This window comes from Ambystoma mexicanum, chromosome 7p, assembly GCF_040938575.1.
Source record: "Ambystoma mexicanum isolate Mex_15411 chromosome 7p, UKY_AmexF1_1, whole genome shotgun sequence".
NCBI lineage: Eukaryota > Metazoa > Chordata > Amphibia > Caudata > Ambystomatidae > Ambystoma > Ambystoma mexicanum.
In genome coordinates, this window is record NC_090939.1 from 229,411,914 (window position 1) to 229,438,421 (window position 26,508).

Here is a 26,508-nt window from a genome sequence, read left to right on the forward strand (position 1 = left end):
GAGTTTATATAGTACAAAAGAGTAATGGAAACTGATCGCTCCTGCTCATTGGCTCCCTATACTAAGCTACATATGGAGCCTATACGTGTGCACGTAGGGATTCAACAATCGTTATCTAAGACCCCACCCATGGACTTTCCCCTAAAAAAGTGCCACCTCATCATATCTGGGAATTAATTGGTAGGCCCTGAATTACTTCTGCAGTGAAAAAAGACATGTGCTAATCGGTTACAATGTGGTCACACTATCCATGAACTGGCTGTATGATGACACATTTATGAGAAAGCGAGAGACAAGCGTGCCGTCTTATTTTAATTAAATCAAATAGCCCATGTTTACCTCCCAGGCCACGAGTGCGGAGGCTCAAGGCCTTGTTATCGCCATCCTATTCTTGGCATATTTATGAATAATTATTTTGTGAGTCATCCTGTTAAGATTTCATCGCAGCATTTTAGTTTTTTCTTTAGCCGCTTCTTGCGTCTTCCCTTCACGCCTAACCGGGTGAAGAATACATTAATCTGTCACCTCCTTCTGATTTCCTGGGATGCTATAAACTTGAGACGGTTTGCTGTGTTTTTGCAACTTGATTTATCAGACAGCTGTCCGAACATAATATTCTTATTCCGCCATGTACACTTCCTGCAAAGGCTCGGCCTCGACATTCCTTTGGCTAGTCACTATCCAGCCGGCTACAGAATTTTCCCTGATTTTTCAAGCATGCTCAACTGAGCTTTTCTTAAAGCAGCAAGTTGAATTCTCTGCTGGTGCAATTTTAACATGGCACGTTTACGTTTCTTCTGCAGGACATTTTTGAGAACCTGGAGCAAACTTGGCACATCTCAGTTCTACACATAGGTACGCTGCAACCTCATCCCTACCTATAGAAATACTGCCCTGCTAGTGTCGTGAGACTATCTTGGTACACGCTTTCCTGCCACCTAGTCTATTCTATTTAAGAAGACAGACTAATTGTGCAAGCAAATGCCTCCTCTGTCTCTACTTGTGTAGCGAAACTAACTATTCTTTGTGCCAGCTGCATTTCCAGGAGGATTTAAAGTGCAGTTTCAAATGTGTTCTTTCTGATTTAAGAATTCTGTGTTTTTTGGGGAAGGCAGGGAGGAACCTGCTTTCTAGACAACAATTGCCCCACTACAAACTCACATGCCTATTGGTAACTGTATGCAGTTGGTGCATTTATTACTGAATTTAAGTCTTGTGTGGTACCACAGAGCGCACTCCGGCAACACTATCTATAATGGCAATTATATACAAAGTGTGTTATTTATATGTATATATTTTGCTGAACCTTATTTTATTTAAAGAAGCAGTGTTATCACCTAACAGTGTGTGACCATTCCTTTGTGGGGGTTTGGGGACTCACTGTACTTAAGAGCCATCCTGCATCACCTCTTGAGAGCTTAAGCCTTGGTTTGCTTGTCCATTGCTACCACAGAGAACCTTGGCTGGGGTGCTCTGTGCCTCTGTCTCAACAATAGAGGACAGAAGTACAGATACCCCCTCCAGTCTTAAGACATCCTCAAACCAATGGGTTGGTAGAGAGGTTTAACAGAACTATGAAGAGCAAGATTGGTGCTTTAGATGAACCCCTTAGAAGCAAATGGGACCTTCTACTGTCATGCCTTCTTTTTGCTTATAGAGAGGTGCATCTAGCTAGGAGTGGGCTTTAGCCGCTTTAAGCTCCTTTACGGTCATCCAGTCAGAGGCCCTTTGGACCTGTTTAAAGAGTCTGGAGAGTGTTCTAACCTTAAAGCCACTAGGGATTGCTGACTATGTGCTAGCATCAGACAGAGGATGGCACACATGACGACAGAGGCATCTGAGAACATGAAAGCTGGCCAGGCTCTGGTCAAACATTGGCATGACGAAAAGGCCAACATGGTAGAGTTTACTCCAGACCAGCAGGTTCTTATAATGGTTCCAGTAAGAGTTTTACAGGACAAGTCCCTTCAAAGTTGTAGGCAAGCTTGGAGAAGTTAATTATTTGGTGGACTTGGGCAACCCCAAGGAGGCCCCAAAGGGACTTTAACACCAATCAACTGAAGGCTAATGTCTCCAGACCAGAGATAGGAGCTTTGTTTCTATTGTCTGATCAAGAAGAAGAGGATAGCGAACCTCTCCCGTATCTTCTAAAGGGACATCCTTCAGATGGGTCGATAGAAGGAGTCAAACTCTTAATATGACACTGAAGCAGCAAGAATAGTGCACATCTCTGTTAAAGCAGTTTGCCTCTGTTTTCACTTAATCCAGGCTTCACCCCTTCGGGCCAGCATGACATTGACACTGGTGATAGTGTACCTGAAAAAAGCAGGGGCTACAGGATGTCAGATCATGTGACGAATCACGTTAAATAAGAAGTCCACAAGATGCTTGAACTTGGAGTAATTGAACACGCCATAAGTTCATGGGCTAGCCCAGTTGTGTTACTACCAAAAGCAGGTACCAAAGAACGTAGTTTGTGTGGAATAGAGCGCCTTGAATTCAGTTACCAAAACTGATGCCCAGCCTTTGCCATGAACTGATGAACTGGTGGACAAGATGAGTTCAGCTAAGCGTCTCAGTACATTTGACCTAACTAGAATTATTGGAAAATTGCCATGACTGACTATGCCAAGGAGAAAAGGCCTGTACCAGTTTAAGGTCATGCCCTTTGGATTGAAAAATGCACCTGCCACTTTTCAAAGAATGGTAAACCATGTTCTGAATGGGTTAGAGAACGTCTGCATGCCATATTTGAGATGACATAGCAGTGTGCAGTCCTACCAGGGAAGAACATCTTCTCCATCTTGAACAAGTGTTGCTGCCTCTTCACCAGGCCAATCTGACCATCAAGGCAAGCAAGTGCCAGGCTGGGCAGAGTAAAGTGGTCTACCTAGGACATGAGGTAGGAGGAGGTGAGATCAAGCCCTTACCCAGCAAAGTGCACGTTGTATAGGACTGGTCTAGCCCTTATACTTAAACACAAATTAGAGCATTTTAGGACTCTCAGGATATTATAGGAACTTAATTGAGATCTATGGGACCACATCCTCGCCTCTGAATACTAGGTCTTCCCTTAAATACCCCAAAAGGGGAAAGTGGAAAGCATTTCAGGGGCTGAAAAATGCCCTCTGTAAAGCTTCAGTGCTGAGGGCTCCAGATTACACTCAGGCCTTCTTAGTCCAAACTGATGCATTCAACACTCAGGCCTTCTTAGTCCAGACTGATGCATTCAATAGAGGCATTGGAGAAGTCTGCAGGCAATTTGTAAGCAAAGGCACGGAGCACTCCATCGGCTTTATTAGCAGAAACCTAAAAAATAGGGAAACCAGGTGGGCAACAATTGAACGTGAATGTTTTTCCATAGTATGGCCCTTGAAGTAGTTTAGGCCATACCTACATAAATCTACTTTTAGGATTCAAACTGACCACCAACCCTCAAAGTGGTTAATGCAGATGAAGGGGGGAAATGCAAAGTTGCTCAGGTGGTCCATCAGCCTATAAGGCTTTGGCTTCACCACTGAGCATCGGTCAGGTACCCCACATAAGAATGCTGATGTGTCTCCAGAACGTAAGACCAACTGGAACCAGAGATCCATCCAGGAGGGCATTAGATCCTCCTGTCCCTTAGTCTGGGGCGGGGGGCATGTGTTAGGGAAATGTATCTGTGTTAGGCTTAATCCCCTCTCCTAGTGGGACCCCGACTCCCAGCACTTTTTATAGGACTTCTGGATCTTTTCCGTTGGGTTCTCCTTTTTATATGTCTTTCATATTTTCTAAGAACTACTGTTCTTAAGGAAAGAGGGATACTTTGTATCCTTCCTAAAACCTTTACTGATGAGAGATTAGCACACCACCTTATGTGGAGTGCTAAGGGGATACCTAGTTTCCCTGTTTCCTCTACTCCTGTGCCTTTTTGGTCACAGTGACAACCCTAAAGTTATGGCTGGTGGCAGTGGAAGCGTTATACCAACTTTAGCGCTATTTCTTTTATTGCAGACTGTATTCACAGCCTTCGTTATGCATCAAAGGGTCACCCATGTTCTAACATGGTGCTTATTTCTTTCGCCATTTCTTGCGTGGTTGTCCTTTGTTAGCCCTTCTTCTACCATTCTGGGTGGGTGAGGTGTGAATGTGAGTTTTGCCTTTGGCAGGAACCCTTCGGTATCCTCGCCTAAGCTCCAGTGTGTCTGAATGCAGGAAGTGGGGAAGGAGTTTTACACTCCCCTGTCTTGTCTGCCAGAGTCCCTGAATGGAACCAGTTCCCACTGGGGGGGGCTGGCTGTCCTGATTGGACAGCTGCCCACCCCTTTCTGTACACTACTGGGAGAGTTTGCAGAGGAGTGAATGGGAAATCCAAACAAAAGGCGAGGATCCTGGGACAAAGGTTAAACCGATCAATGGAACATAATATCCGAAGCGGAGGATGACCAGAGACACCTGCAGACCCTTGCAGGTAACCGTGAAGCAACCACTGCTGTCCTGACCGACAGAGGGGCGCCAAAGAGGACACCTTCTCTGTGGCTGGTGAGACCAACCAGCCCCAAGACGAACTGCAGATCAAGCAATCGCCCCACTGGCTGTGACCTTCCAAGACTGCAAACCGCGAATACCAGAGGACCTCAGACCTATTTGCAGTGCAACGTCTTTGCATGGACAGATCTGCCCTGAACTTTGGTGAGCTCCAGAGGCACAAGCCCACTCATCCAAGCACCCTCTCCAGAGTGCAGGACTGAAGAACTGGGGAAGATCGACCAGGAAATATCCATCCTTTGTTCGAGCTGACAAAAAGGCGCCAAAACCACAGGCCGACATGGGAGAAGGAAGAAATCCTTGCTGAGAGTCCTTTCTGGCGACTGCTGCTGTGACATCCGATTCAGAGTCCTTCCTTTAATCACTAGACTGAGGAACCAAGAGACAAGGGCTGTCGCTGTAGCACAGGAATCCAGATGCATTTGCTTCTTCTGACCTAAGGTACTGTGGGGCTCAAGGTAGAACTTACGTCAAGCCAAATAGTCGCTCCAGTGTGACTGCAGTCGTGTTAAAAGGCGTTTGGGTATACACCCATACCTCTGGTTCAGGCTTCCCAGATTGTGTCCTATTAGGGTGTCCTTTGTAGGATCCCTAGACATTGTGTTATCTTGCTAAAGTATTTTATTTAAGTAACTAAAGTATCCTGAGAATCTTTGCCTTTGCTGCTGTTGCATAACACTTTGTTCCACTCCTACACTGATTTTGATGACCATTTGAATAGTTTGTGATTGGACTCCTAATGTATAAGGATCCTTGAAATGTGTTGCTGAGAAATATCTTACTGCCAATAGTGTTGACTAACTCTTCTTTTCGTTCCTACAGACTTTGTTTGTGGAATTTTATAAATTAATGAAACTGTCATTTCTCTAACAAATGGGGGTGCGTGGCACTACAAGTTATACGGTAAAATTGCCATTTGTGTAATTTTCTATAACAATTGTAAGCACGATAAAACTACTATTGAAGCGGTCACCAGTATTGTTATTTCCTATGTGTATTGGTTAGTCTGAAACAGTATTTACTTACCTGCCTTATGTATATGAAATAAATGTATATACAACTTTTAGTGTGTGAGAGTTTCTTTGGACTTCTCCATTGACTGGGTTCAGTGTACTTACCTACAGCTCACATCCTCCTCATAGGATAAGTTGACTGCTCTTCCAGTTTACCAGCTCGTTTGGGAAGTACAGACTTCTACTAAGAGTTAGGCAACTGTACACCAAGGGATAGTTTTAAAGAGTCTTACCTCCAGGTGGACTTTAGGAAAACACCTCTAACATCCTCCCCTCCTAGTCTAAGCCTGTTGTCACGACCGCGAGTTCCTGGCGTTTGTGGAAGAGGTGGAAACATGGCGGTCGTCAGACTGTGCCGCCACGTTGTGCTCCCAAACGTCGTTAGCGGTCTAGTCTTTTTCATAATGGCCTCCGCCGAGTGTATTTGCCTGTTTACATTCGGCGGTTCGGCGCGTTGCAACTTCTGATTCCTCATTGTTGCTAGCGCTCCGTAGTTCACTCGCTTGGCGGTGTTCCGCCGCTGTCCTTTTTTCCCCTGTTGCCGCTCTTGTTTCCGTTCGTTTCTCTCTCCTCTCTTTTGCGCCCTTATCTCCATTGGGGCGCTGGGTTGGCTCGTTCCTCTTTTCTCTTCTCTTCTCTGCCTCTCTTGTGTATCTCTCATTTTTTCCCTGGCTCTCCTCCTCCCCCCATTGCCTTCCATTTGTTCCGTTCTCTCAACCTACCTTGTGGAGCCCATACCTGCCGGATTAGCCAGTCTCCATATTAAGCTGATTCGGATCCTCATCTTGTTTCCGTTGCATCGGCTTCCTACGCTCCGAAGGGGTTTTTGTGCCACAAGGCTTTTCCCCTTGCCCGCTTGTCTGTCGCGGGGGGGAGTCAGCGTTGAGTCGTTCCCAAAGGGTCACAGTGGCTTCCTCCCGAGGCCGACCTTATCTTCACAAGAAGAGGAGGATTCCTATTCTTCGATCCCGCGGGAAGAAGTTGGACTTATCATCATCAGGTGAGGAGGAAGGGGAGCTTGAAGACTCTCGGGGTTCGAGTGGGGTGGACGATATAACGGATAACCCTGTAGATACGCCCCTAGCGTCAAGCATTGTTGATACCTGTCTGCTCAACCATTCTACCAAACCTTTGTGTGGTTTAGGCCAAACCTGTACATAAAAGGTGGGCTTTTCTAAGCTCTGTCACAGACACTAACTTGTGTAAAACTCCCTAACAGTAACCATAAAGCCAATATATAAAAGGTTATAAGGATACAAAGTATCCTAACTGCACTTCACTGTAAGCTGATTTGGTGCACAATTGTAAAAACACAAGAATTCATAAAAACAGTCTCTCAGTACGGACAGTCTTGAGTACTAGTCGGTTTCTGCACAAGAATGAGCAAACAGGCCATGGAAGTAAAGCAGAAGGCTTTACTGACCCCCAAAAAGTCAGGACAGGGTTTAACACAAGCAAAGAGAATGGGGTTCCATAGAAAGCTATAGGGGGATATGGTGCAAAAAGAAACCTTTCCTAACAATCCCCTTGTAGAAGGCGCCAGGCCTACTTTGTTGGGGCAGTCTTTGGGACGTTTTAATGCTGACATTTGATCTGCCTCGCTTGAACTATTCTGCATAGGGTTTGCAACAGCCTTTGTTGTGTGGTGATTGGAACTGAAGATGCCGCCCTTACCAGTAATATCACTGCATTTGACACGTTTTAAGTAGGTGAGCCATTAATAGAATGAAAGAGGTGCAAAAGGATCTCCGAAAAACAGGACACTATACAAAATGTCACCAAAAATAGAGAAAACATGTTTGCAGAAAAGTAACAGTAGTAATAAAATTGTGAAAGATCACAATTGCCTCCGGTGTTCTATGACTCTCAGGCGATTGCAACATTTTAAGGCAGCGGATGGGCTGCTACAGGGTAAGGTTGCCTGGCAGACTTAAATAGTTTTCCAAACTTAGAACAGATTAAATCACACAAAAAGTGGGGCTAATGACAGATTCAAAATCTATATCAGTTGTACAAAAGTTAGTCATGTGGTTTCACAAACAATTAAAGGCACAGTATCTATGGAATAAAGCAAACAAACAGATTGACATAGGTACCCTTAAATCATCAGTAATTATGGGATTACACTAATTACAATTCTATGAGGATATGAACACTTCTAGGTAAATGAGAAACAAGATTGGATAACTTTGGGCTTGAATACAAATTTAGGTGGGTGGTTCATGAAATGTCTGGACTGGCTTGAAGTTGGGTAATTGCTTTAAAGGACGCTGCTGGTGGGATCAAGGAAAAGCAATCCAAGGCAATTGTTGAGTGTTCACTTTGGAATTCAGCATACATGGCAATACAGAATGTGCTTTTAAAAAATAAATAAAGAATGTGCATTTGAAGAAGCCATTTCTATACCCGGGACCTTTGTGCCATTTAGATTAAAGTCGCTTTTAGACAGATGTGTAATACATGGGCAATAGGAACATCAGTAGAACATACCTCATGTTTAAACTGTTCTTTTTCAATACTGCACGTGTCCAACTGTCTGAAAACATTGTCCAATTGCTCTGCCATTTCATCCAGCTCACTGTTCGTATTAAGTTTTGCCCTTGCAGCACATTTTCTGCATTCATCTTTCACAGATTGTAGTGTTTCACATTGTTCTTTAAACTTGTCCGCCTCCTTTAAAGCTTTCTCGTACAGAGCAAACAATTGCTCTTGGCTCATGCTACTAATGCCATCAATATTGTGAATAACTACACCATCACCGGTATCTTCTTTTTTCACAACCTTCTCATTCATTTCTGCTATTTGCTCTTCCAACTTTTTAACCTGCTTTGTCAGCACCCGACATTTCTGGAGGTAGCATTCCTTTTCTTGGTCTGCAAGTCGAAGAAGACTTTTTAACCCAAAAATTTTGCTTTCCAAGTCTCCGCCACATTTTGAATTGTCTTTAGTGATTTCAAGTGCACTCGGTTTCTCATCCAGTGCAAGCTTCTCATCTTCATCATTGAATTCTTCCTTTTTAACAAATACAGGCTTGCTGTCAGTTTGTGTGGATATTGTCAACTGTTCACACTCCGTTGTGGCAGTGGCTGTGCCAGTTGACTTGCAGTCATTCAAAGTGTCCATTGGAATAGAATCCAGCTCAACAGTTACATGTTCGCTTTTCACTTTTGAAATGTCACAGTTTTCTGATGGCTTTGGAGTGCTGTTATTTTCTACAATTATGACATCGCCATCATCGTTATCCTCCAAGTCGATGACACTGACCACTTCGCTTTCGTTTGTCTTTGATTTTTTTGCAGACACAGGAGTCAGAGTACCTGAAAGCGGTCGTTTATTGCTGAAGAAGGTGAAAAAGGAGACTTTATTCCTTATTATTTAAATAGAATACATGTAAAACAAGAACTCTGTAAATATTGGCCAACACCAATACAGTTTATTCAAGTCCTCCTTTTTTAGAAGGAGAACATATACCAATCCCTCTGCCCTCCCCAGTCACTACTGCATTTCTAAAGTTCCCAGGATGAATAATACATTACATGAATATTATTTTTGATGGTTATAAATTTCCCTGATCGTTTGAATGAGCTACAAGCACATACAGGATCAGGAAATCTAAAAGGAGGCATCTGGGTGCAACATGTAAGCTTCTGTCAGAGAATCATAAAGACCAAGGTGCTACTGGTGCCTCAAGTGACCACCAAGGTACACACGCATATATAACAAATGTAACTTAACCACAGTAATATTTCTGGTGGCTGCATTTGTTCAAGGTTGCATGCGATGCATCTTCCACCTTCTAGTGGCTGGTCCAGAGTATTACACGTTATTTACTTCCAAAGTAAAAGTAGGTGTTAGGCAAGATTGTATGCAGTACCCTGTGTGAGGCTGCACCAGCCTTGTCCTCTTGGCAATAGTTAACCAAACGTTTATATAAGCATGAACTACACACGTTTGTAGAGTTACTGAGCAGCCAGGCTTATCTCAAGAGGGGTCAATGTGAGCTGTAGGGCTGTAACAGATTCACAGTGACAAGTATTCAAACAAACTCTTACTCAAGGTTTCTTGATTGAACAATTATTTATTAATTTAACAGTCAGTGGAATAAGCCTTTAGAAGGGTGCAATATATATGGGATACATTACTCACCGTAATCGTATTTCTGATGCTTGTATCTGCTTAGATTCACATGCTGTGCATAGGCCGACATCTAGTGGAAGCTGCGGAGTATTACAGTTTGTTTTTCGAAACTCGAAAATGGGTGTCGACACAGGGCGTGCCAGTAATACTATCCCTAGTGTGACGTCCACTGTACCCAAGATCCCTCACGCGTCTAGGATCCTCAGATTGTGTTTTTTCTGACATGAGGTAGCATGAGGAGTAGCGGGAGTACAGATAATCCAAGCAGATAGACAGAAAGGTAAGACTACAAGTTATCATGCGCCTTCTCTCGGAGGGGAGGAAGGGTGGGTCGCATGTGAATCTAAGCAGATACAAGCATCAGAAATACGATTACGGTGAGTAATGTATCCCTTCTTAGGCTTGTGGAATCTGCTTAGATCACATGCTGTGCATAGAGTAGCGAGCAGTACCAGAAGAAGGCGGTGGGATGTGAGAAGGGTCATGAGCAAATAAGTGTCTTAGAACCGCTTGTCCCACTTGTGTATCTGCCTTGGAATGGGTGTCAATGCAGTAATGCTGAGTAAAAGTGTGAATAGAGCTCCAAGTAGCTGCTTTGCAAATGGTGTCAAGGGGTACATTTGCAATGAAAGCCAGAGTGCCCCAATGCCTCTAGTAGAGTGGGCCCTTGGCGTAAAAGGCAGAGTCTTTTCAGAGAGTGAGTAACACCGCTGGATACAGTTAATAATCCACTTCGAGATGGCACCTTTAGAGACGCGATCCCCCTCTCTGCCTGTAGCTACGTAGACAAACAGTTGATCTGTTTTCCTTAGTGGTCTGGTTTTATTTACATAGTAGAGGACCGCCCTACGCACATCTAGGGTGTGTAGTTTCACCTCAGCCGAGCTTTGCGGGTTCTGGAAAAAAGCCGGAAGCTTGATGGACTGGTTTACATGGAATTTTGATATACATTTAGGCGAGAACCTAGGGTGTGTGCGTAAAACCAGTTTGTCTTTATGGACAGTAAAGAAGGGATCCTGCAGTGACAGAGCCTGAATTTCACTGACCCTTCTTATAGAAGTAATAGCTACTAAGAAGGCGGTTTTATAAGTCAGGTGTTTGAGACTGCTTTTATGCATGGGTTCGAAAGGGGGGCCCATGAGCTTGGCTAGCACCACATTAAGGTCCCACCCTAGTGGTGGGTTTGAAATAGGAGGGTGAAGTCTCTTTACTCCTTCCATGAAGGCTTTAACTACTGGTACTTTCCACCACAAAACCTTGCTATGGGAAGTGGTGTAAGCCGAGAGGGCTGCCAGGTGTACTTTCAGTGAGTTAAAAACCAATCCTGCATCTAGCAGGTGGAGCATGTATGTAACAATAGTGGAAGGAGTGCAATCAACTGGGTTGATTTGTCTACTCTGGCACCAGATAACGAACCTCTTCCACTTGTCAAAGTAACAGTGCCTTGTGTTTGGTTTCCTAGATTCCTTTAGGATGCCCATACACCTCTGTGGTAAATTGAGGTGTCCAAACTCTATGACCTCAGGAGCCATGCTGCCAGGTTCATTGAGTTGGGTTGCTGGTGCACTGTTTGACCTTGGTGCTGGGACAGTAGGTTGTACCAGGCTGGAAGTTTGATGGGCGTACGCAAACATCCCTGACCAGTTCATCCACAGGGCGTTCCCCTGGGAGTCTGGTTGGGGCAACCTGGATGCAAATCCTGGGCATTGTCTGTTTTCGCTTGTGGCGAATAAGTCTATAGTGGTGAAACCCCACTGAGAGAAGAGATCTTCTACGACCTCTCTGAAGAACCCATTCGTGTTCCTCTTGGAGGGAGTCTCTGCTCAGAGCATCCGCTAGGGAATTGAGCTCCCCTGGAACATGTTGTGATGACAGGAAGATGTTCCGTCTGAGTGCCCATATCCAGATTTTCTGGGCAAGCTTGGACAGATTTGGCGAGCGAGTCCCTCCTTGCTTGTTCAGGTAGAACATGGCTGTAGTGCTGTCCGTCCGGATTTGCACTGACAGGTTTAGTAGGTGGGGCTCGAACGCCTGAAGCGCTCTGAATACTGCCAGAAGCTCTAGCAGGTTGATGTGGTTCTTGGCCACTGAGTGAGACCAGAGACCCTGAGCTGTGTGGTGGAGATGGTGAGCTCCCCACCCCGTCAGACATGCATCTGTAGTGACTACTGCCTGTACGTCGGGATCGTAAAAGGGTTTCCCCTGTGCGATATTTTCTCTTGTCCACCAGTGAAGGCTTTGTACCACTAGATCGTCCCACTGACCACTTGCCTGAGACCACTGTTTCGCCAACCATTCCTGCATGGGACGCATGCGCAGGCGCGCGTGGGGGACCAGGTAAATGCATGACGCCATCATGCCCAGTAAACGCATTGCTTTGCGTACCGTTATTTGTTGACCGGACTGATAATGCGGAATTTGCAGTAGTATATTCCGACTTCTTTCTTCTGAAGGAAAGGTCACCCCCTCCTGGGTATCCAGGATTGCTCCTAGGAATTGTTTTGAGGTGCTTGGCACCAGGCTTGACTTCTTCTCGTTGATTGAGAAGCCTAACTCGTGGAGGAGGTCGATAGTCCTTTGAATGTTTGTCCTGCAAATTCCTGGGGTTTCCCCCGTTATGAGCCAGTCGTCCAGATAAGGGTACACTGGGATTGCCTCCCTGCGTAGGTGTGCAGCCGCCACCGCCAGTACCTTGGTGAATACCCTTGGTGCTGAAGCTATCCCGAAGGGCAGTACCTTGAATTGGTAGTGCCGACTGTCCACCTTGAAGCGCAAGTATTTTCTGTGCGCTGGGAACATGGAAATATGAAAATAAGCATCTTTCATATCCAAGGTTGCCATGTAATCCCCCTTTTTTAGGAGGGGGATTACCTCTTGTAGCGTGGTCATACGAAATTTTTGGGGCTTGACATACTTGTTGGCAGGCCGTAAGTCCAATACTGGGCGCATTGTCAAGTCTTTCTTTGGCACAAGGAAGCAAGTTGAATAAATACCCTTGTTTATCTGGTGTCCCGGGACGAGTTCTATCGCGTCCTTTTGTAGAAGAATGGCGATCTCCTCGAGGAGAATCTTCTGATGTTCTAAGGAGTGTACTCTTTGTCGTGGAGGATGGTTCCGGGGACGCTGCAGTAGCTCTATACAATATCCCGTGGATACTGTTGACAGCACCCATCTGTCTGATGTGATCCCTTCCCAAGCCTGGGTGAAGTTTGAAATGCGTCCCCCTACTGGGGTTGCGTGAGAAGGGACCCTGAACTGAGCGTCACTGCTTTGGTGGAGGCGTGCCGCCTCCCTTGCTGGGGCTGCCTCTGCCTTTACCACAACCTCTCCTATTACCTCTGCCGTAACCCTGGGTAGACTGTTGGTTGTTGTTCCACTGTGTACCCTGCCCCTGGGAATAGTTAGATCCTCTCTGGGAATTTTGGCCGCGTGGGCGACGAAAATTACTATTCCCTCTCTGGTTAGGGGGTTTATTGGTTAACTGACCAATGGATTTGAGAGTCTCGTATTCGTCCTTGGCATTTTTCAGCGCGTCTTTGACCGCCTTACCAAACAACAGATCGGCTTCCACCGGTTTGTCTAACAATGATGCCTGTGTTTCTGCCTTAAAACCAGACTGCCGTAACCACGCATGTCTCTTGATAACAGTACCTTCTGCTATGAATCTGCCTGCGTTGTCCGCGGCGTCGAAGGTTGCTTTCAAAATGCAACCAGACACGGCTCTACCCTCTGCGGAAATCCAAGCTAATTGGCCCTTTAACGGTTCAGGAGCAGAGGCTATGAGAGCCGTGACTTCTTCCCCCTGATGGCAGTTGTAGCTGGCCAACAGGGTGGTGGAGTTAGCAATCCTTGCTTGATAGGTGGACGTTGAGGCTACCTTCCTGCCGAAACCGTATAGTTTTTTGCTCTCCTTGTCGTGAGGAGCTTCTGACGAAGACAAGGGTGACCCAGCCCTCTTACGAGTGTTGGTGACAACTAGGGAGTCTGGCTTCAGATGTCCTCTTATATAGAGATGGTCAGACTGAGCCACCCTGAAAAGTTTTTCAACCCTGGGATTGACTGCTCTGGTGAGGTTTGGGTTCACCAGGGATGGATCTATTCTCCGCTGAATGGATTTAAGGATAGAGATGGTCTGGGCAACAGGCCTCCTTTCTCCCACTAACTCTTCTGCGAAGTCCCTTTCCTCCTGTACACCGTGGGTGTCAATGTGGAAATGTTCTGCTGCGCGAGCGAGAAACTCATTTAGGAGGGGTTGATTATCGACCGGGGAGTCGGTAACCGGGGCTTCGTTCTCTACCGGGGAATCTACTCTGTATGTTTCCGGGTCATCCTCTTCTTCCTCCTGGTCCTCATCATACCCATAGTAGGCCGTCCCGGTTTGCTTTTCTATCAACCCAAAATCATGGTCTTCACAAAAGGAATCCTTTCCTTGATACCGTGAGTATGGTCTTGCGTAAGGTTGTACCTCAAAGGGTTCGGACCTCATTGGAGTTTCAAACCGGGCCTTCTTACTTGGGGGGGATAGGATCAGTAGAACCTGAGGGTGTGGCCCCTTGTGGATCATATCAGAGGAAATGTTCTGGATTTTTATCATAAAAATCAGCCAAAAAAGACATTCTTGACATGACCCTATCTGTCTTCACTGGACCATTTTTTGGAACTGGGAATGACTCTCTCAGCAAGTCTATGGGATTTATCTTGAGTGGCTTTGCTGGTTGTGGACCTATCAGCAGAACTGGGCTTGTCTGTCTGTTTAGGGGGGGGTGGAGTGTTTCACAGGTGTGGAAGAATGTACAGGTAGTTTCTTCTGCTGTTTTCCTCCCTCCCCGTGCGTAGAAAAATGTTTTCCCTGTCCCTTAGTGGCTCCAGAGTTTTTCGACGCCTGGCGTCGAGGATCGGGAGAGGTGTCCCTGTCCTTCGAGCGTGGGGCCTCGCTGGCTTTAATTGCGGGCTCCGATTCCTGGAGCGCGGCCTGGGGGTGGAAGTCGTCTTTGTCTTCTGACGATCGAACTTCTGTTAGCCTAGGGAGCTTGTACTAGTGTTGGTGAAACGACCACTAGATTGTCCCACTGACCACTTGCCTGAGACCACTGTTTCGCCAACCATTCCTGCATGGGACGCATGCGCAGGCACACGTGGGGGACCAGGTAAATACATGGCGCCATCATGCCCAGTAAACGCATTGCTTTGCGTACCGTTATTTGGTGACCGGACTGATGTTGCGGAATTTGCAGTAGTATATTCCGAATTCTTTCCTCTGAAGGAAAGGTCAACCCCTCTTGAGTATCTAGGATTGCTCCTAGGAACTGTTTGGAGGTGCTTAGCACCAGGCTTGACTTTTTCCCGTTGATTGAGAAGCCTAATTCGTGGAGGAGGTCGATAGTCCTTTGAATGTTTGTCCTGCAAATTACTGGGGTTTCCCCCGTTATGAGCCAGTCGTTCAGATAAGGGTACACCGGGATTGCCTCCCTGGAAAGGTGTGCAGTCGCCACCGCCAGTACCTTGGTGAATACCCTTGGTGCCGAAGCTATCCCGAAGGGCAGTACCTTGAATTGGTAGTGCCGACTGTCCACCTTGAAGCGCAAGAACCTTCTGTGCGCTGGGAACATGGAAATATGAAAATAGGCATCTTTCATATCCAAGGTTGCCATGTAATCCCCTTTTTTAGGAGGGGGATTACCTCTGGTAGCATAGTCAAACGAAACATTTGGGGCTTGACATACTTGTTGGCAGGCCGCAAGTCCAATACTGGGCGCATTGTCAAATCTTTTTTTGGCACAAGGAAGTAAGTTGAATAAATACCCTTGTTTACCTGGTGTCCCGGGACGAGTTCTATCGCGTCCTTTTCTAGCAGAATGGCGATCTCCTTGAGGAGAATCTTCTGATGTTCTAAAGAGTGTACTCTTTGTCGTGGAGGATGCTTCCGGGGACCCTGCAGTAGTTCTATACAGTACCCTGAGGATACTGTTGACAGCACCCATCTGTCTGATGTGATCCCTTCCCAAGCCTGGGTGAAGTTAGAAATGCGTCCCCCTACTGGGGTTGCGTGAGAAGAGACCCTGAACTGAGCGTCACTGCTTTGGTGGAAGCGTGCAGCCTCCTTTGCTGGGGCTGCCTCTGCCTTTACCACGTCATCTCCCATTACCCCTGCCGTAACCCTGGGTAGACTGTTGGCTGTTGTTCCACTGTGTACCCTGCCCCTGGGAATAGTTAGATCCTCTCTGGGAATTTTGGCCGTGTGGGCGACGAAAATTACTATTCCCTCTCTGGTTAGGGGGTTTATTGGTTAACTGGCCAAGGGACTTGAGTGTCTCGTATTCGTCCTTGGCATTCTTCAGTGCGTCCTCGACCGCCTTACCAAACAGATCGGCTTCCACCGGTTTGTCCAATAATGATGCCTGGGTTTCTGCCTTAAAACCAGACTGCCGTAACCACGCATGTCTCTTGATAACAGTACCTTCTGCTATCAATCTGCCTGCGTTGTCCGCGGCGTCAAAGGTTGCTTTTAAAATGCAACCAGACACGGCTCTACCCTCTGCGGAAATCCGAGCTAACTGGCCCTCTAAGGGTTCCGGAGCAGAGGCTATGAGTGCCGCGACTTCTTCCCACTGATGGCAGTTGTAGCTGGCCAACAGGGTGGTGGAGTTTGCAATCCTTGCCTGATAGGCGGACGTTGAGGCTACTTTCCTGCCGAAACCATATAGTTTTTTGCTCTCCTTGTCTGGAGGAGCTTTGGACGATGACAAGGGAGTTCCAGCCCTCTTACGAGTGTTAGTGACAACTAGGGAGTCTGGTTTCAGATGTCCTATTGTATAGAGAGGGTCAGACTGGGCTGCCCTGAAAAGTTTTTCAACTCTGGGATTGACTGCTCTGGTGAGGTTTGGGTTCACCAGGGACGGGTCTATTCTCCGCTGAATAGACTTGAGGATAGGAATGATCTGGGCAACAGGCCTCCTTTCTCCCACTAACTCTTCTGCGAAGTCCCTCTCCTCCTGGACACCGTGGGTGTCAATATGGAAGTGTTCTGCTGCACATGCGAGAACCTCGTTCAGGAGGGGTTGGTTATCGACAGGGGAGTCGGTAACCGGGACTTCCTTCTCTACCGGGGAATCTACTCTGTAGGTTTCAGGGTCTTCCTCCTCTTGGTCCTCATCGTCCCCATAGTAGCCCATCCCGGTTTGCTCTTCTACCATGGCCAAATCTTGGTACTCACCAAAGGAAGTCTCTCCTTGATACAGTGAGTATGGCCGGGAGTATGGTTGTACCTCGAAGGGGTCTGTAGACCTCATCGGTGTCTCAAACAGGGGTTTCTTACTCGGGGGGGATAGGATCATTAGAGCCTGAGGGTGTAGCCCCTCGTGGATCATAAGAAAGGAAGTGGTCAGGATTTTTATCGTAAAAGTCTGCCAAGGAAGACATCCTTGACATGACCCTATCTATGTCATCACTGGACCATTTTTTGGAACTGGGATAGACTCTCTCAGAAAGTTTTGGAGATTTATCTTGAGTAGATTTGCTCTTTGAAATATCAGTAGACCTGGTCTGGTCTGCCTGTTTAGGAGGAGAGGAGTGTTTTACAGGTGTGGAAGAGTGCAGAGGCTGCTTCTTCTGCTGTTTTGCCCCCTCCCCGTGAGTGGAAAAGTGTTTTCCCTGTCCTTTGGTGGCTCCGGAGGTTTTCGACGCCTGGCGTCGAGGATTGGGGGTAGAGTCCCTGTCCTTCGAACGTGGGGCCGTGCTGATCTTGTCTGCGGGCTCTGACTCCTGGAGTGCGGCCTGGGGGTGGAAGTCGTCTTCGTCTTCTGCCGATCGAACTTCCGTTAGCCTAGGGAGCGAGGCACTCTTGGCAAGAGTGGATGATTGCCTGGAGTCATGCAGCGATCTGGAACGCCCAGAGGACACCGATTCGGATCGTTCTGTTTGTGCCTCTTTCCGAGCACTCGACGTCGTCGAGTCTCGGTTGGACTTTGTGTGTTTAGTGTGGGTGGTGTGTGAAGCGCCTGTGTCGCCGGGGGTCTTCCCCATAGCCGCCCTGTCGGACGACCTTCCGAGGTCGAGGACCTGCGCTCGGCTGTCTTTCGATGCCGTAATGCCCTCGCCGTCCGAAAGCACGGGTTGCTGCCATCGCTGAAGGCACCCTCCGCTGCCATGGGCGCCTGCCTGGCGTGGAGGGCCCAATGCTTCGTCAAACGGTCCTTAAGTGTCTTAGGTTTAAACCTACTACACGCTCTGCAGTTCGCTTCAGGGTGGTCCCTCGGCAAGCAGAGATTGCACGTGGCGTGCCTATCGACCCAAGGGTATTTGCGATTGCACTTGGGGCAGAATTGAAAAGGGGTACCCTCCATACGCACCTTGAGGCAGCGGGCTGTTAAGTGTAGGAAATGTATAAGGTGTACCTATATACCAAGAGTGTAGAGTATGTCCAACCCCCCACTCTCCCTACTTGCAGGGCCGAGGCCAGAGGCCTTCCAAGGCCCGGGCCGAGGCCAGAGGCCTTCCGAAGCCCAAATCCGTCGTGCAGCAGCTGACGGTCGATTTTTTCTCCAGCCGGCGTCGAGTGTCGAAGTTCGATGTTGGGATGGGGAAGGATGTCAATAAATCAATATTTTATCAAAAGTATGGCTAAGGCCAGGGGACTCCGCAAAATGCTTCCGACCAGTATGGCGGAAAAAAAACAATCTGAGGATCCTAGACGCGTGAGGGATCTTGGTTACAGTGGACGTCACACTAGGGATAGTATTACTGGCACGCCCTGTGTCGACGCCCATTTTCGAGTTTCGAAAAACAAACTGTAATACTCCGCAGCTTCCACTAGATGTCGGCCTATGCACAGCATGTGATCTAAGCAGATTCCATAAGCCTCAGAAATATATATATATATATATATATATATATATATATATAACAACAATGTACCTCGAAAATACACACTCCGTTTCAATAAATCAGTAGATACCCATTTGGGATGGCACATAGACACTTACTACACCCTGAGGTGACTTAAATAACTAGGACACTGGACATTAATATATCACTGGCACATTTAGAGCAATACGGGGTTTGGTGTCAAAAGAAAAAGGTTTGGTGAGGGATAGTTAAAGCACAAAGACAGATGAGAGTCTTTCAGGGAGAAAGGACAGCCAATGTTAATTGAGCAGAAGTCTATGTGAGCTGAAGCACTACTTGAAGGTAAGTAAAAAGTCATGCACAATGTTTTAGAAATCTTTATAGAAGATGAGAGGCTTGTGAGAGGCAAAGCTGCAGGCACCTCTGCAAAAGCAACCAAGGCAAGTCTCAACTGAGAGCTAGCAAGGCTACATGACAAGAGGTAAGCAACCCCTTAGTTTTACAGTACCTTAGGTCGGAAGAAATTGGTTCCAGCTGGCTTCTGTTCCAGTGTAGGTCTGCAGATCCTGTTGTTCCTGGGCCTCAGTCATGGGGACGTCTGGGGACTCCTGCACAACGAATTGAAGGTCGGCGGCAGCAATGGGCAAACTAAAGATCAGCAGCACTTCGTGGTTTCAGCTTCTCGCTGCTCTCACAAATGGCACCACCGCAGTTCTGGGATATCTTAATTGACTTTCCTCGCATCTGGGGTCCAGCACTCTGTTGAGGTGGCTCAGGCTTGGTCAGTCCTGCTTCATGGAGTCTGGAGGATCTTCCTGGAGCTCGGGTCCGACTTAAAGATACTCAATCGATTCTGGTGTTCCTCTCCCTGGCAACTGGTTCCTGCAGCAGCAATGGAAGTACAGCCAGCTGCGAGAGGATTTCCAGATGAGCTTGTCTTGGGGTTGATAAGTTTCACCAACCCAAGGGGAGAAGTCGTCCTTTGCAGGTCTTCTCTAGTCGAGGCGAATTCAGAGCTTTAGCACTGCAGCAGGGCTTCACCGGGCAAACCAACGATCCAGAAGTTGCAGCAATCTTCCAAGTTCTTCTTCGAATTCCTTCGTCCAGTGGTCGACTCTGCCTTCCAAGCAAAAGACCTCGCCTTTTATGCAGTTTTCTCCGATTCATTCACAGCCTTATAGCCATGCAGCCAATCACCTTTGGGTGCATTCCTGTAATCAAGGGGCTTATGCACAGGGAGTTTCGGGCACCTCCCTCACTTCCTACCCTGCCAGACACGCTGGAGCCAGAGGTGGGTTTCAGCATTGAAGCCCACCAAAGACAAAACAAAAGGGACCAAACCTGGTTTGGTACGCAGAGTAAATCTCAAGAAGACCTTTACAACAAGAAATTGTGAAAAAAAGACGACCGGGCCATTTTGATAAAATGGGCACCCATGGGTGCTTTGCTGCAGCTGCTATGAGAGCCCGCAGTAGAAACACACAATGGTAGGAAAAAGTAAACCATTGCCACCAGCCATTAATTGTAGAAAGGGTAACAAATATGTTACATGAGAAGACAAAGGGGATACGAAGTAACCCCTCCAGCACCCTATTGTAAGATAATGTGTGCTGGGTCTATACATTTAAAAAGGTAAGTAAAATCAATTTCCCTTTACTATTCTTGGAAACCTTAGTTATCCAAGAGAAGGTATTTAAAGGATTTCTCTGACACTGTACTGAGGTTGCTGTGTGTCACAATGTGAAAGGTTAATGTTAAAGGATATTTGTACCGCGCACTATCACTACCGGATTGGTCCCCTGGCGCTCTGGCGGATCTGAAACAAAAAGGGGGGTTGGTTAGGCGTATTAGTAGGACAAACATTGCAGAAGAGCAAGGGAGCTGTGAAGTACTGTTGCCAGCTTCAGTTCGTTTAACACCGTTCACCGAGCATATTGGTGTGGTATTTGGTTCCGAGTCCGTCGTGTGCTGTTGTGTGGGGGTCTATGTGGTGTACTTGTTGCGGTGAAGTGCGTGCGGGTTGCTGGGGTTTTAAGAGATGTGGTTGTGTTTGGTTAGAGTGTGAGAGGTGTGGTGAGGTTGTTAGTCGTTTTTGCATATGGAGTTTGTCAAACTCCATAACTTAAAGACACTGTGTCCAAATCAAATAAAAATACGAGAGGGTGTGAAAAAGGTCTCACTCTCTCCAGGAAAAGTCCTAAAGTCCAGTAAAAGAGCTGGGTTCTCTAAGGTAGAAGGGAATTCGCACATTTCTGAGAATTCTCCCTAACAATAGGTCTGTACTACACACGTTGGCCGAGGAACCAGACATATCTCAAGAGGGATAAATGTGAGCTGTAGAGCTGTAGCATAGACATCCACCAATACAAGTATCCAAATAACACACTCAAGATTCCTAGTAAAATATTTAACGATCAGTTTTAAATGAGCATTCTTTAAAAAGGGCAATGTGCAACAAAATACACTTCAAAATACTTTCTCAGAAGTAGATACCCTTTGGAGATGCTTCATACACACTTCCTACACCTTGAGGTGACTTCACTAACTAGGACAGTATTGGCATTTATATATCCCTTTTATACTTGGTAAATGCTGAGGCTTGGCAAAAAGGAAAGGTTAGAGACAGGAAAAATGGTTAACCGGTTCTCAGAGCATGTGAGCACTTTTAAATCTCCCAATGAAATCTAGATAAAACCATTTCCTAGCAAATATTAGTTAAAAACCAATGTATCACCATTGAGGGACAGTAAGAACCAAAGTCAATGGACCAGAAGAGTCTGCCGGGAGCCAGGACAGCCAAAGTTAATTGGAACAAAGTCTATGGAGCTGAGGCACTGATAGCAGAAAGTCGTGCACAAAGGTAGAATTGGTGTAGAAAATCACTGTTGGACCACAAGCTTTTACACTTGTGAAAGTTAGAGCTGAGATCAACTCTAGAAAAAGACTGCAAGTCTCAACTGGGAAGATCAAGCTACAAAGAGTTAAGTACCTCCTAGTCAGAACAGTACCTTAGGTTAGAAGAAGAGGATCCATCTGGCTTGCGTCCTGGTTGCAGTGTTGCAGATCCTGTGTTCCTGGGCCTCAGTGATGGGGACAAGAGGGAAGACGTCTGGAGGACTCCTGCACAGCATTTCGGAGGACAGAGGCAGCCACGGGCTCTTTAATTCAGTGGCACTTTGCGGTTTCAGAGTGCGGTAAACAGCACCACCGCAGATCTTGGACACCGGTTGGGCTTCCTTCACTCCTTGAGTCCAGCACTCTAGTGAGGTGACTCAAGCTTGGGTTGTCATGCTTCGGAAGGGTCGGCAGGATCCTCCTGGAGCTTTGGCCAGCTTACAGACTTCGCACTAGACTACGGATTTCTCGACCCCTGAAACGGTTCCAGCAGAGAAGTACAGCCTGTTCAGGAAGGTCTTCCAGCAAAGTTCGTCTCGGGGTTAGTTGGTCCCACTAAACCAAAGGGAAGAAGTCGTCCGTTCCGGAGCTTCTCTTGTCGATTAGTTAAAGGAGTTTCAGCACAGCAGCAGGGCTTCACCGGGCAGTTCAACGGTCCAGGAGGATGCAGCAAGCTTCTCTTCACGATTCCTTTGTCGGATGTTTCTTCCAGTGGTCAACTCCGTCTTCAGTCCAAGAAGCCTCGCCTTTTATGCAGGTTTCACCCATTCATGTACAACCTACCTGTCACTCACATCAGGGTGGCTGTCCTCCAAGGACAGCCAGCCAGCCAATCAGCACTGGGTGCATTCAGGTTTCCCTGGAGACTAAGGACAGGGGAGTTTTGGGCACGTCCCTGTCAGACACACTGGAGCCAGAGGCGGGTTTCAGTACTGAAGCCCGCCAAAGGCAAAGCGAACAAAGGGGTTAAATCTGGTTTAGCGCGCAGGGTTTGTTTATTTTCTTATATAGTGCACCATAACCCAGGCGTAGCTGGGTGCTTACAGTACAGAAAGTAGTTGCATAGGGTTACAAGTGGGCAACGACTACATATTATAACTGGTATATAATACAGTGGTGAACATAATACAGATACTTTAGGTCATGAGGCATATGCAGGAGAGCATTAGTACTAGGTGTGACAAGTGATCTACAGTTGTTATACAGAAGATAGTCCGTTTTTGGTTCATTTTTGTCCAATAACCAAGAGAACAGTTTCTGAATGCTTTAGGAGATTGTGTGGTTTTGATGTTCTGAGGAAGTGTGTTCCATAGTTGAGCGATGAGGACCGGGTTCCGCCCGCCTTTTTGAGGTTGTATCTGGGCACTGCAAGGCAGGAGGTGTTGGAATATCTAGTGGTTCTGGCTGACGTTTTGTAGGTAAATGTATCTGTAATATACAGTGGGGCTAGATGGTTCAGAGCTTTGTGGGTAAGGCATAGTGTTTTTAGGTCGATTTTTTCTTGGATGGAAAGCCGCTTGTTGTGTTTTCTGGTGGCCGAGATATGCTCTCTCTTTGGGATGTTTAATGCTGCCCTAAGCGCATTTGTTTGCAGAATCTGCAGCTTATTAGTTATTGATTTATTGGCGCCTAAGTATAATTTGTTTCAGTAGTCCAGCTTAGATTGTATAAGTGCTCTGGCCAATGTGAGGCAGCTATCAGTGGCAAGTAGGGGTCTACAGGCCCTAATCAGCTTGCCTGTGTAGGTGGTGGCTGAGGCAGTCATATTGACTTGTTTAGTAAGGTTGCAGTTGGCATCGAGGTAGAACCATAGGGTTTTTACCACCGTGGCTGTGGGTATGTTATTCCCATCTATGTGGATGCTGATGCAGTTGGGGCTAAGTTTTAGTATGTTGTTGGGTGAACTGACTATGAGCATCTCCGTCTTATGATTCAGGCAGAGGCCATGAGTGGTCATCCATGCCTGAATGATAGTGTAGACTTCGTTGATCTGGAAGACGTCTGTGTCAAAGGAACCAGTTAGTGGTAGGAGTATCTGGGTGTCATTGGCGTAATTAGTATAGGTGACACCCAGACGGTCCAGTTTGTCGAATAAAGGCTTTGTAAATATATTGTACAAAGTAGGTGATAGCAGGATCCCTGTGGGACTCCGCAGGTGATGGGGATTGGATCTGCCGCTGCTATAAGCGAGAAGACATGGATGGTTCGGTTGTCGAGGAAGGACCGTATACACATGATGGCAGAGTTTGAGAAGTGAGCAGCCGATGACAGGTGTTCACATAGAATGCTGTGGTCAACCAAATCAAAGGCTGCCGACAGGTCTAGGAGGAGTAGAATGGCAACTTTGCTTTTGTCTTTCAGGTCATCAATTTGGCTTTTGAGGTCAACTAGGGTTGTTTCAGTTCCAGCTGTGGTCTAAAGCCAGATTGACGAGCACCTAGTAGTTTGTTGAGCTCTAGGTAGTCCTGAATTTGCAGGTAGGCTACTCTATCTAGAATTTTCAGAAGGAAGGACAGTAGTAATTGGCCTGTAGTTAGTGGGAAAACCCAAAGATAGACCTCACAAACAAGAAATGGTGCAAAAAGAAGACCGGGGCTATTTCAACAAAATTGTCAACCATGGGCGATATACTGCAGCTGAGGATTCAGCGTACGGTAGAAAAGCACAAATGGTAGGAAAATTAAACCACTGACACCCGCCATTTAATGTAGTGAGGGTAACAACAATTTTTACATGAGTAAGTAGGAAAAGGAGCTACTAAGTAACCCCCCAGCACTCAACATAAGATGGGGTGTGCTGGACCTACAAAGAGAAAGGTAAGTAAAGTCAATTTCACTTTATTATTCTTGGGAACAGTAGATCACCCAAGAAAAGGTATTTAAACTTTGGGAGAAATCTAAAGGATTTCTCCGACACTGCACTGAAGGTCACCATACAAAAAGTAGATGCCTATGGAGTTTGTCAGACTCCAAAAACAAAGGAAACGCATAATCCAAATCAGATCAAAATACATGAGGGAGTGAGAAAAAGGTCTCACTCACTCCATGATAGAAATTAAAAAGTCCTTGTTAGGACAATTTTTCTGAAGTCCAACTAAGGGCTTAGTAAAACCATTCAACTGAGGAAGTACAAGACTACACTCTTAGTACTCTTAGTATACTCTTAGTATAAGGCTGCAACACCCGAGTTCATGGTAGCGTAGACAGAGCAGCCAGGCTTAGCATAGGAGGGAAGAGAGGGCTGTAGGATCAGTACAAATGAAACTGGAACACAAATGACCCAAAGAAACACTGAAACACTTTGTATTGTAAAAATAAAGGATTTATTTAAATACAGGTAGGACCATATAAATCTAGGGGTAATTAAGCACTAAAACATTATATGAAATCACAGTATAAAAACACAACACTATACTTGAAAGTACACAGACCCAAGTATAGACCTTATTTGAAGTACCTAACAGTAGTTCTAGGGAAGTCGAAACCTTTTCATACACATTCAGTATAGATAAAGCCTATTCCTGGGGAGTAAAAAACAATGGTTACTTTTTACAATTGCATTCAGTAATCCAAGGGCAGTAGACCCTACCAGTTATACACTGACTCTTAGTACAAATCACTTAATCAGTAAACTGGGCAATATACTTTAGGTGAATAGTGAACACTTATTCTAGGTGCAGTAAAAACCTATAACTACTTTTGTGATAACACACAGTTATACTAGGCGAGTAAAACCTAAGGATATAATATACAATTACAGGTGCTTTTGAAATCGGGAACCCCAGATTGAGTCAAGCAGTAACTCTTGTAACTTATTTTTGGATGGAACACAGCTAACACACGGTAAGTAAAACACACATACCTTTTGACCTCAAACTGAAGGGGAAAGTAAAACCTAATGTCACTTTACTGAATGACTCAAAGTTATTCTAGGTAGGACACAACCTAATACAGACCTATTAAGGACAGGCTAGCAGCAAGTCAGGGGAAGCAAGACCCAGTTGGGGGACACTCATACAATTATCCTCAAAGGAATAATCTGGTGAAACCAACACTCTACTTTTGGGAAGAAGCACAACCTAATCACAGGAGAGTAAAATACCTTCACATCTACTTTCTATTAGACTGGCAAAACAGTTGCTAAGGAAGAAAAGATGTTAACCATACTTTTAAGAATAGTGCATCACACATTCAAGGTCAGTAAGAACTTTTGTAATTGTTCACTCTTAGAATTACAGTTACCAACCAACTCTTTACAAGCAAGTTATTTTAAAAACTTATTTTCTTTTCTAGGCAGAAGTCCCAATACCTTGAAAGTCTTTCCCTTATTATTGGAGCAGGAGTGTTCTTAGTGACAGAAGGGGGGCACTAGGACTAGTGACCAACAGGCAGTGTCAGAATAGGTTCTTTAGTAGCAAAAGTCACAGTTCCTTAGGAAAACTGGGAAAACAGGCCAGTACTTTACTTCTGAGTTAGAAGAGGGTCCAGGTGCTTCGCAGAAGACACCCTAGCAGGATTCTAGCAGTGGGACTGGGTGCACTGGACGAGAGGCCTCCTCATCACATAAAACAACCCAAAGCTTCACAGAAATTCTAACCGGCTTAAGGTAAGTACATACCCAAGCCAACACAGTACCTCAGCATTTGAAGAAGATTTTGCAGCAGGAGAACATCGGGGTCTGCAGCCAAATACCCGGTCAGTGGATTCCTTGTCGTGGAGACTGAAAACAAGACCTCAGAAGGGACTTTGCAGCAGGGATTGATTAAGAAGGCTCTAGGCAAGGTTTCCCTTGCGGCTGAATGCGGTTCTGCGGATTTGGCACCTTTTCAAGGAGCACAGAAGAATACAGAAAATTGCGGTTAAATTCTCGTAGTTACAAAGGTCCAGCACTCTGTTGAGGGGACTTATCGGACTCGATTCGGGTCTCTGGAGATCCACCAGGATGCCCACGAAGTTTCAGCGAGATTCAGAATTCGGAAGAACGTGCACCGCACAGTGGCTCGAGGTCCTGAGGTATTGGGGTATTGCAACAACGCAAGGTCGCCGCAACTCGTGGGATGGCTCAAAATGCAGGTCTTCTCGAGTCTAGT

General features: G+C 46.2%; 1 protein-coding gene across 3 annotated transcripts in view; it reads right to left on the reverse strand.

Annotated features, from left to right (window-relative positions):
- Positions 1-26,508, reverse strand: part of MORC3 (MORC family CW-type zinc finger 3) — a 918,269-nt gene that overhangs the window by 163,149 nt on the left and 728,612 nt on the right. For all 3 annotated transcript variants that reach the window (XM_069636114.1, XM_069636116.1, XM_069636115.1), the window contains one exon: positions 8,034-8,880. In XM_069636114.1, the coding sequence (XP_069492215.1) occupies positions 8,034-8,880 (847 nt within the window). The remainder of the gene's footprint in view (positions 1-8,033; positions 8,881-26,508) is intronic.